Here is an 11,907-nt window from a genome sequence, read left to right on the forward strand (position 1 = left end):
CAACGGTTATGTAGTAATTTGATTCAGAATACCCAGACTGGTTTAACAATTACAGTAGAAAAATCCTCTTGAAAGTCAGAAATGCCAGGCTAAAGCCCTACAGTAACTGGCTCTTTTAGAATCATGGGTAAGAATTGCAGTTTTTGAAGAAGAATTGCCACAAATTTGCTTTAAGTAATTCCTTACTGGCTTTATTTAATCAATTCATATAGATTAAAGCTAATATTCACTGTTTATTGTGTACAGTGATTTGTGCAGTCCCACCATACTTATTTCAAACCCTGCTTAATTTATATAATGTGGTGAGGATTTTCACTATTATATTTGGTTTAGCTCTCCTAATTTCTTTAATGTATAAATCAGTGTGCAAGCATATAGGATCTCTATTGCAAATTTCTGTTCCACTTCACATTTTGTTCTTTTCATGATCATGTCTACCTCAATCTCTTACAGAAGCCAGGGTGGCACAACTGTTTAACTACTTGGAGCTCATGCATGTTGTCTGTTTTTATCTCCCTGGCATGTTCACGTATATCTCTTTTACCCCTCATAAACATTTATAAACATTTATCTAGTATAATTTTCCATGCTCATATATATATACATACACACACACACACACATATATATATATATATATATATATATATATATATATATATATATATATATATATATATATATATATATACATATATTAGGCCATGTCTTCATGTTTTTTGTGCCTTTTCCCAGCTTCTGCAAATAAGGAACTAGTGTAGAAATCAGCTGAAGTGCAGATCAGCTGACTGCATTGTGTCATATGATCAACTGAGGGCGTAAAGGATTTTGAGCTTCGTGAATTGAGCAATAGTTACTAAGTCATATGACTATTCTGTCAAAATAAGAGCCTTTATGCGTTCAAATAAATCAACTGATCTGACCCTTTACAACAGAGTACTGATAAATTTGCTAATTTTAAGTAAACATAAACTGATATTTTATTTATGTGCAGTAACTTAAGAGTGGAGCTGATCTTAAGTATCCCTTTTTTCTTGTTGAACAGGAAACCTGTGGTCAAACCCAGCAGGACTCCCTTTGTAGCACTTCTATAACTTATATTTCTGTTTCAAAGGGCAATTTTGCTGACCTATTCTCTGAATCTTATGCCTTATGCTCTCAACACAAACATAGCAATTGGATTTATGTAATATGTATGATTGCAATAATCAATGCCAACTAATAGTTGTGCTTATGATTGCAGTCAGTGATGTGTTTTTCTCCTTCCAGGAGGTCCTGTATATTTTCTCCACAAAATAAGCAATTGGAAATTGGTAGTTATACAGATGATTGGCCACAAGGCAAAACTCCTGTAATTTTCTATAATGAATACTAAAATGCTAAAAGTTTTGTTTCCATAAAACAACAGAAAATGGTAGACATGCATACCTAGATGTGCCTACATCAATCCTCATCAAGAAATCCAGATTCTATGTACATGCGAATGTCTTTTCCTTTTATAATACCAAATTTCATTCTAAAGACCTTGGTCATTATCTGAGTCAAATCAGAGCCAATATTCATGAAGCCTCTCAGAGTAGGAAATCAGTAGCAACTGCTAAAAAAAATTCTGTGACTGACAAAATTTTGGTTTTACTCTTACACGTACAAATAAAGATTTCTAATGCATGAGCGTAACTCTGCAAAAAAATTTTAAAAGAGCTTGCAAGGTGTTCACATGAGTTAGGAGTTGAGAACATGACTGCAGCCAGACACGAAGATGCACACCATGCACACACATGTTCACATACTCCGTGTGAGGATCTCTCTCTCTCTCACACACACACACACACACACACACATTCACACACTTATTCTTATAATAGGGGTAATTTAGCATAGCCAGTGGGGGTCACAGTGGTTTAGTGGTTAGTACGTTTGCCTCGCACCTACTGTGTGCATGGAGTTTGCATGTTCTCCCCGTGCTTTGAGGGTTTCCTCTGAGTACTCTGGTTTCCTCCCCCAGTCCAAAGGCACTGTCAGCTGATTGGCATCTCTAAATTGTCCATAGTGAGTGAATGGGTGTGTGCGATTGTGCCTTGTAATGGGATGGCACCCCGTCCAGTGTGTCCCCCGCCTTGTGCCCTAGTCCCCTGGGATCCCCTGGGATAGGCTCCCTATGACCCTGTGTAGGATAAATTGTACAAATGGATGGATAGCATAGCCAGACCACCTACTGGCATGTTTTTGGGAGGTGGGAGAAAACCACAGAAACACAGAACACACAGAACACACAGGAAGCCACAAGGCCACAATTGAGGAACCTGTGAACTGTGAGGCAGCAACGCAACCTCCTGCACATAATCTCAGCACACAAGTGCATTTCCTAAGGCACACTAGTTTGAAAAAAATGTCTGACATTTCTGACTTGTGTCATACCCTAGTTCAGGATGTGCACCAAAGACCGAAAATTTTCTTAATGCTTCATGTGCCTGATTTTTTTTTTTTTTTTTAAGGTTAAATCTGACGTTTCTTTCTACGACCTATTAGCCAGGACTTTTATTTTGACAGAAATAGTTTTGTATTGTAGCCAAGTGTTGCTGGACTCGTACATAAAGCGCAGGAGAGTTTTGTGCACATAGCTGTAATTGTGTTTGCAGCTTGTGGTGTTTGTTTATGTCAGGACAATGCGGTAAGTTTTGCTACATGAATATCGTGGACTTGTTTACTCTTTAAAGAGAAACTTGTAGCTTTTGAAACTTGTTTAAAGAGCAGTAACATTCCCCCAGATACTCAGAACGACCTTCAGTTTGAAACAGTACAGATTAAATTTTTAAAAAATTAACTTTTCTGGAAATATTTGCATTTTTAATTACAGGGTGCTGGTTTTCCTCTTGCTGTGTGTGTGGCTTGTCAATGGGGAGCATCTAGAGCTCGATCAAGTTGTACTGTAAGATATTTTGAAATGTCTTCTCCAACAGTGTAACTTCATGTCCTCCATATCTTGATGCAGAATCATTTTGAATGCATTTTGCTTGATTTGTATGATTGTAAGTGAGTGGTGTTCTGTATTAGTGTGCCAGAAGGTTGGCTCCATGCAGGCCGAGTGGCTCCTCAGGAGGAAGTGGAGCTCACTTTTGCTCTAAAGCAGCAGAATGTGGACAGACTTGAGAAACTGCTGCAGCTTGTATCAGACCCGGATTCACAGCAGTATGGTACTAAGACTCATCATTCATCAAAGTCTTACATTTTAAGCATTAAATCTCACTGTATCTCATGCACCTTTTCTTGCTTTGCCTTGCATAGGGAAGTTTTTGACTTTGGAGGAAGTGGCGTCCCTGGTCAGGCCTTCTCATCTGGCTGAGAAAGCCGTGTGGACGTGGCTGCAGGGTCATGGGATCCGAAACTGCCGTACAGTGCTAACACGAGACTTCTTGCAGTGTACTATGACTGCTCAGTAAGCTTTCTCATTGAACTTTGTTGCCAGTTTAGTCATGGACCACAAATGCACACACAGCAGCTGTACAATAGAAATTGGAAGAAAGTCTGCGCCTCAGGTACTCTCTCTCAAAACCACATTCAGCCTTTAGAATAAAAAGACAAATAATTGAGAAGATTTGTAAAACCAAATGTCACATTTAGCTTGGGTGACTCATGTGAGGAAAAAAGTACTATTTCAGTTCAAACATATTAGTCTTTGTAGTGAAGTGAAGTGAAGTGACTTGTGGCCAAGTATGGTGACCCATACTAGGAATTTGTGCTCTGCATTTAACCCATCCAAGTGCACACACACACCGTGAACACACACCCGGAGCAGTGGGCAGCCTTTTTTTTTTTTGCTGCGGCGCCCGGGGAGCAGTTGGGGGTTCGGTGCCTTGCTCAAGGGTCTCACCTCAGTCGTGGTATTGAAGGTGGGAGATGGAGGTGGGTATTAAAGGGTTATTTAACTTTTAAACCTAATCTACCATGGACCAGAATTTAGACATGAAGAATGGAAAACCTGGAATTTGTTGTTATGCATTACCAGTGTAGAATGATCACACATGGATACCACGAAACTGTAGAGAAATTGTAAATAACTGAAATTACTTTTTAATGGATTGCTCCACTGTTCACTTCATAAGAACGGTTGAATTAAACCCCATAAGTCTGTCTCGTCCTAAGGCTTTTATCAGATTTTGAGAGCAGTCCCGGCTGCAAGGCAAATCACAGGTTTATATTAATTGCTTGTTTTAATATTTGATTCTTTCTATAGTAAGAACTTGCACAGGGATGTGTACGGCACATGCAGCACATAATCAAAGAGTAATAATAAACAGATTAAATAACAAGCTGTAATTGGTGGTATGGTAACGTTTTCAGTGAAGTGATTTTTATTTAGTGCTTTGAAACAGTCAGAGGTAAGACTTTTCCTTTACAGACACAGAAGTGTTCAGGACAGAGGGCTTTGCAGTTAATAGTTAGAAGGACAAACTATTTTTTTGTCTTATTATATTCAATGATAGATGGATAGATAGATAGATATACTTTATTGATTCCGTGAGGGAAATTCTTGTGTTACAGCAGCATGGTCAGTAGCAAGATACAACACGTACACACACAAAATGTAAAATATAAAATACAATAAGTTAAATTAAATGTAGTAGTGCAGATATGGAACACAGTTGTAGATTTAACCGGATTTACATCAATATTTACGTAAGTACACTTGTGAAAACTGGTAGTGAGTAATGAATATGAAGAACCTTGAAAATGTAGAATATAATGACAGCTTTCTAAATGATAGCTTTCTTGTAGTAGTGTAATGTGAAAGTGTTATCATCTGTCACACACAGGTGAGCCGTTGTACAGTGTTATTGCGAATGGTATGAATGAACTCCTGTAACGTTCTCTGTGACAACGAATTTGAATGAGTGTTTTGGAGAATGAGCTCCGCTGACTCTGTAGTGTGACATTCTTCCATAAATAAATTTTTAAAAATGTTAGCATTGGCAAATTGCTGTAGTTGAAGAGGAATAAAACACTTTGGGGTGTGCTGTTATTGGAAAATCAACTTTGGGGTGGGTGTTGTTCTATAACAGCATGCCCTATCATGTTTTATTCCTTACCCAATAATTGCCCTTTTCTTTTGTTGTAAGTGAGTTAGGACTGAACAGGTTTTCCACTTTTCTCAGTACAAAGAAAAATGTTGAAATTCTTGTCCATAGTAATTGATGCCATGTTCATGGACATATGACGCTGATGTGGTTGAGAGATTAGGTGTAAAAATGATGTTTCTTTAAATGTGGAACTCTATGATGTCTCTCTCTCAGGGTGGCAGAAACGTTGCTTCCTGGAACTGAATTTCACCGCTACAAGAGAGGTGATCAGACTGTAATGAGGTCGTCCTCTCATTACTCGGTTCATGAAGATGTATCTGAGCATCTGGACTTTGGTGAGTGAATAGTTACAATTTTAGGTTGACTGCAGACTCGAGTGTAGTATTGGCTTGAGATTCAAAAGCAGATGTATAATATAACAGATGTATAATTTCAATGAACAGTATTAACTGATTAACTGATTGATATTAACTGATGTCAGTTATTGAGGATATTATCCCTATTTTTAAAATTGAGGAATTCTCTGTGTACATTTGATGTTTAAAAAAAATAAATAAATAAATAAATTAAAGTTGAATTTCACCCTTTTTCCAGTGGGTGGTGTGCTACGTTTTCCATTGAATGATAAAGAAATCAGTAAGGCTTGGGAAGGGCCTAAGCGATCTGGAAAGGCTTTTCATTTGGGTGTGACTCCTACAATACTAAGAAGTCGCTACAACCTGACTGCAGCTGATATTGGCCATGCTGCTAACAACAGCCAAGCAGTGGCACAGGTACTCCAATCAAACTGCTCTCCATTCTCTTTGAGCTAAGGAGAAATCATGGTTTGCTTAGAAATTGCAGTTCCACAGTGTTTAATGTTTCGGGCCCAATTAATTAAATTTATCAGTCACATGGATTGCATTTATTACAGTTTTTTTTTTTTTTTTTTTAAATACACACATTTTATATATATGTATGTGTGTGTGTGTATGTGTGTATGTATGTGTGTGTATATATATATATGTGTGTATGTTCATGTCATAATTTTCATCTATAACCTTCACAGTTCTTGGAGCAGTATTACCACCCAGCAGACCTGGCTGAGTTCATGAATTTATTTGCAAGAGGTTTCAAGCACCTGTCTGAAGTTGAGCGAGTGGTGGGCACGCAGGGAGGAGGAAAAGCAGGCCTGGAAGCCAGTTTAGATGTGGAATATATCATGAGCACTGGAGCCAACATCTCCACGTGGGTCTTCACCAACCCAGGTAAGGAAAGAGGGGTTATGTAATGACCTGCTTTGTTTTTGTAATGGTCTGCTTTTGAAGTGAACTCTGAAGTTAGTTCCAAAAGAAATGAAATCTTTATTCTATTTATTCTACATTCTAATGTATTTATGTGAACAAAATAGACAAGTAGATTAACTCTTCCATGAAGTCTTGGTTTTGAGCAGTCTACCTGAATACATCAAGCTTTCTAACTGTATATAACTGTGTGTGACTAAAAATGTGCTGATGTCTTCACGTCCTATGTCAAATAACTTTACAGTCCAACTGATGTTATAAATCAACAAGGCATGAAGTACATTCGATTCGTTTTGTTCCAGGTCGACATGAGACCCAGGAGCCATTCCTTCAGTGGATGCTGCTCCTTAGCAACATGTCTGCTGTGCCTTGGGTGCACACAATCAGCTACGGGGATGACGAGGACAGTCTGTCCACTGCCTATATGAACCGCATCAACAACGAATTCATGAAGGCTGGGCTCCGAGGAATCTCTATGCTCTTTGCTTCTGGTAAATTTATGGATTGCTGTGTTTATAAATAGGTGTTAAGTAAAATAGACTATGCATATAGTCAAGACTCGTTTTATATATGGCTCTTGTCAGCATTTATCATTCTGTCAATATTTGTTATTTTGATACAGGGGACAGTGGGGCTGGCTGTCGTCACTTGACTAAAGAAAATGTGTTCAGGCCGAGCTTTCCTGCTTCCAGGTGCATGTCATTTATTTATTTATTTATTTATTTAATAAATGCTCCTCACACGTGGTTTGGTAGATATCTATTTTAGTTGGATCAGTTAGTTGAAAAAAATGTTTTAGTGCAGAAGCCCTTTATGAGACGGAAACATTTTACTTTTTATTTTGCCGCGGCAGTGGACTAACAGGTACCTGCTATACCTGGCTATAACTTGGCCATAATATATATTTGTTTTTGGCTGGCTTGAAGGTGTCCATTATATATAAGTTGCTAGAAAGTAGAAAGCTTGGTCATTCCAGCCATATAGAAGTATGCAATAGAATGAAATGGCCTTCAGGCACTGGTGCAATATATTATAGAAGTGACCGTGTGGTAAAAGATGATCAGCAGACAACCTGTAGTGCAATGTAGGAAAAGTTATGGTGCAAATAAACAATAAGAGAGACAATAAAAGATAAGACATGCCATTACAACAAGTACAAGACAAATACACGCTGTGCAATAAATAACACTTGTAACAGGTACAAGCAAGGCATTGTGGAACATGCGGTTAACAGCAACACAGTGACTGGGATAGTGTGTGATGGGTAAAGTCTATCAACAGCATAAAAGTAAACATACAAATTTAATAGTCCTTGTTATAAGGAAAGTGTGTGTTGTGCTGTTGCTGTATGACAGGTAATCCTGGCAACAGGTGATCAGTGCGTATTGACAGTGATTTAAATATATGATCTATTGTATAGTTGCAGGTTTTGTTTGAGTCATTTTTAATGAAAATGCTGAATGAAGATCTTTTTTTTTTTTTTTCTTCTTTGTCTCCTCCTTATGTTTGTAGTCCATATGTGACCACAGTGGGTGGGACGTCCTTCAAGAATCCTTTCAAAATCACCTATGAGGTCACAGATTACATCAGTGGGGGTGGCTTCAGTAATGTGTTTGCAATGCCAGACTATCAGGTAAACATCCATAAATGGCCTGACACTACTCTAACTTTGAGCAAATGAACTAAAGTAGAAGCACTTTTTTTATAGAAATTTTAAATAATTGATTGATTTTAAATAATCAATATAGGTCCACGGTTCTCTGGTTTGAAAACCAGTACAACTGATAAGTACGAATGATCTATAGATGTTGTGCTCTGTTATTAGGCTTAGCACAGTTAACAAATACACAAACTGTACAGCACTGTGCAAAAGTCACCCCATTTTTATTTTATTACTTCTACATTATTAATTCAGTACAAAAACATTTTAGATTTCCAAACATTAGTTTTTCAGCACAAAAATAAATGTTACAGAAAAATGTTTGTATGTCAGTAAAGAGAGCAGCATATTACATAAGAGACACTTTTCAGACAGAAAAACATAAATGAAGGCTGCTGGGTTTTGCTGCAGAAATAAGAAGCAAGTGTGACAGTCAAAGTCTCCAGAAGAACTGTGGCTGGTTCTGCAAGATGCTCAGTAAACGTTACAGCTCATTTCCTTATAAAACTGCACACATTGTACCTGAGGCTACTTTGGATTGCGAAGGATTGTCACACCAAATATTGACTTTGTTTCATTTATTACTGTTTACATAGTATTTTTTTTTTTTTTTTTTTAATGTAGAAACATTTAATTTCATTATTTTTGAAGGCATCTTTGCTCTATAGCATTTCTTTGCATGTGCCTAAGACTTTTGCACAATACTGTATATTCCATTACATTCTAACAATATGCTAATTGCTAATACGCATGAACATTAAAAAAGGTGTTTTATATCTGATGTCTTAAGGTTAGTGCAGTGAGCGCATATTTGAAAGGCGCACATCCGCTTCCTCCGGAGTCCTATTTCAACCGCAGTGGAAGAGCCTATCCTGACATGGCAGCACTGTCAGACAATTACTGGGTCGTTACCAACCTCGTGCCCATCCCATGGGTATCTGGAACCTCGGTTAGTAGAGAATGTAAACTTACACTCTCACCAGCCACATTAATAGGAATATTCAATTATGTAATTGTGCAATTGTCCAATCAGCCAGTCATAGCAATGCATAAAATCATGCAGATACAGGTCAAGGGCTTCATTTAATGTTCACATCAGAACGTGGGAAAAATGTGATCTCAGTGACTTTGAACATTAACTGAAACACTTGATCTGTATCTGCTGCTACCACCTGATTGGCTGTTTGGATAATTGCATGAATGAGCAGGGGCACAGGGGTGGGTGTGTGTCATGTGCCTTTCCCCTCATGACCTATGATCAAACAAGTTTAAACTAGATTAATCTATCTTATGATTAATCTAAGATTAAACAACCTGAGGAATTGGGTAATAATTCAAGCTTGTATGTTTGTTCTAGGCCTCAACTCCAGTAGTAGGAGGAATCCTCTCACTCATTAATGACCAGCGCTTCCTGAAAGGCCGTCCTTCTCTTGGCTTCCTCAATCCCCGACTGTATAAACTCAAAGGCACTGGTCTTTTTGATGTAAGAGACTCTTAAAACTTGGGTGGAAAAAAATATATAATTGGTCTGTTAGAAGCATTTCACTTCCTTTGTAGATAAGTTACCATCTATTACTGACTTCTTTGAGCTATAGTAAGATTCTTTTGAGACCATGTAGTTTCATTTAGGCCACATGCATTTTAACTCAGTGAAATTTTGGCTTTCTGTTCCTCAAGGTAATAGTTTTGCTCACAATTTTCTGTTTCAACTTCCTTATGTTCTCAGGTAACAGAGGGATGTCACTTGGGTTGTCTGGATGACAAGGTAGAAGGGCAAGGTTTCTGCGCTGCTTCCTCATGGGATCCCGTGACTGGATGGGGAACCCCAAACTACCCTGCACTACTCGCTGCTCTGATAGAGGACTAAAGACTCAGAAAACCAACAGGTTTTGAAAAATTTCACCTTTACCTTGCAAGACCTTAAAAGATTATTTTGTTATATACAAAAATTGAGTGTCACAATATGATTCTATAAGGCATAATGTTCTACATTTTATTGTCATTTGATTACTGAGCAAATGCATTTTAACAAATCAAGGTGAAATTTTTTGATTGTTAAAATGAAACAACACCCCACACCTTCCCCTCTCGCAGTGGTCCGTTTTTAAGGTAGTGTTGGCAGTAAAAAAGCCCAGGACTGATGCTTATAAACTCAGTGAACACTAGTAATCCACTGTTCCCTACTGTTATTCAGTCTCTTAATGTACTGCACTGGAGGTATGTATATATATTTGTATATGTGGCCTTAAAACCTCTCAGGCCCTTTGACTAATGTAATACAATTTTCAGTAAGATTGCACTAAACAGTTTATGCAGTGAAACTGAGAGCTGGGTTCTTGGTATCAGTATAAGTACTTGGTATTGGGGCAAAAACACCTTTGAGTCCACTCTAATGTTGTTGTTTTTTTTTTTCTGCCCTCAGTTTGTAAAAGAAAATGGTTGTTTTTACTTGTAGAAAAATAGCCATTTTCAAATAAGCTTTAAGTTGTGCTGCAAAGACAAAAATCAGTTGTATAACCGGCACTGATACACGGGATCATTTATCATTAAACAAAATCAGTGGAAAAAATCAAAAATAAAATTAATCAGTCCAAATGCAAATAGAATGGTGTCAGTAATCATAATGTATGCTTGTTCGTGTTTGGTATACATCACCATAGAGCACTTTTTTTTTTTTTTTTTTTTTTTTTTAATAAAAGTTACTGCTGAAATTCCTTTGTTTGAGGTCATGAATGTTGTTTTAGAAATGAGAAAGGTCTGTTAATACAGGGAATATGATATTAGCATTAATTGTAAAAATGGCATTTTAAAAATGAGCAATGTACGATGATTGATGCAAGTCAAATAAAATCATTTTGAAACCATTCCTCATGAAACAGAAAGCATATGCTTTTTTTTTTTTTTTTTACTGTATCTTGTTGTAATACAAAAAGTCTGAAGTTTCCCTGATTATTTCCTTCTTCTTTTTTTTTTTTTGTCCCCCCTCCCCCATTACACTCTACACGTCCATACAAATCATGGTTAAGGGTGGAATGGCTGTCTCTAATAGCATAAGTAGAAACTAGGCTTTCACTGTGATGACACTTTCATCGGTCAAGTAATTGTTTTCCTTTCACTAACACACCCGATTTAACTGGTTATCAAGCTACAACAATCAGAATTATGTGCATTAAAGCAACCCAGTCATCTGACCATAACAGCTTGGCCCTTGTAAAGTAACAGAAGTCTTCACACTTTCAAACTCTCTCACTCACACACACACACACACACACACACACAATCAGCCATAACATTAAAACCACTGACAGGTGAAGTGAGTAACAGTTATCTAGTCACAATGTCACCTGTCAAGGGGTGGGATATATTAGGCAGCAAGTGAACAGTCAGTTCTCAAAGTTGATGTGATGGAAGCAGGAAAATGGGGAAGTGTAAGGATCTGAGTGACTCTGATAAGGGCCAAATTGGGATGGCTAGACGACTGGGTAAGAGCATCTCCAAAACGGCAGGTCTTGTGGGGGCGTTCCTGGTAGGCAGTGGTTACTACCTACCAAAAGTGGTCCAAGGAAGGACAACCAGTGAATTCAATTCCATTTTATTTGTATAGAGCTTTTAATAATGGATATTGTCATAAAGCAGCTTTACAGAAACGAATACAGTCAAGACATAAATTGTAAATGTATGAATTTATCCCTAATGAGCAAGCCAGAGGAGAACAGTGGCAAGGGAAAACTACCTATGATGATATGAGGGTGACAATGAACAGTGCAGTTATAAATAAATAACTATAACTGTGTACTACATGGATATATATAGTGCAATTGTGTAACCAGGAAATTCATTACAGTTTTCACATGAAGTCTGTTTTGTTGAACCTATCCACTACCCA

General features: G+C 37.6%; 1 protein-coding gene across 1 annotated transcript; it reads left to right on the forward strand.

Moving 5' to 3' along the window:
* Nucleotides 1–2,519: 2,519 nt before the first annotated feature.
* Nucleotides 2,520–10,885, forward strand: tpp1 (tripeptidyl peptidase I). The gene is made up of 13 exons (XM_026934402.3): nucleotides 2,520–2,671; nucleotides 2,858–2,929; nucleotides 3,055–3,194; nucleotides 3,286–3,436; nucleotides 5,292–5,413; nucleotides 5,673–5,851; nucleotides 6,127–6,325; nucleotides 6,664–6,852; nucleotides 6,984–7,053; nucleotides 7,874–7,994; nucleotides 8,812–8,970; nucleotides 9,379–9,504; nucleotides 9,748–10,885. The coding sequence occupies exons 1-13, from the start codon at nucleotides 2,667–2,669 to the stop codon at nucleotides 9,886–9,888; spliced, it is 1,674 nt and encodes a 557-aa protein (XP_026790203.3). The 5' UTR covers nucleotides 2,520–2,666; the 3' UTR covers nucleotides 9,889–10,885.
* The last annotated feature ends 1,022 nt before the right edge of the window (nucleotides 10,886–11,907 follow it).

This window comes from Pangasianodon hypophthalmus, chromosome 10, assembly GCF_027358585.1.
Source record: "Pangasianodon hypophthalmus isolate fPanHyp1 chromosome 10, fPanHyp1.pri, whole genome shotgun sequence".
NCBI classification, from domain to species: Eukaryota; Metazoa; Chordata; class Actinopteri; order Siluriformes; family Pangasiidae; genus Pangasianodon; species Pangasianodon hypophthalmus.

Bases quoted from the DNA above. Each gene is read 5' to 3' on its own strand.
- tpp1 (XM_026934402.3), top strand. The intron at 3,437-5,291 runs GTAAGCTTTCTC...TCTCTCTCTCAG, and splicing joins CAGTGTACTATGACTGCTCA to GGTGGCAGAAACGTTGCTTC. The intron at 9,505-9,747 runs GTAAGAGACTCT...TTATGTTCTCAG, and splicing joins AAGGCACTGGTCTTTTTGAT to GTAACAGAGGGATGTCACTT.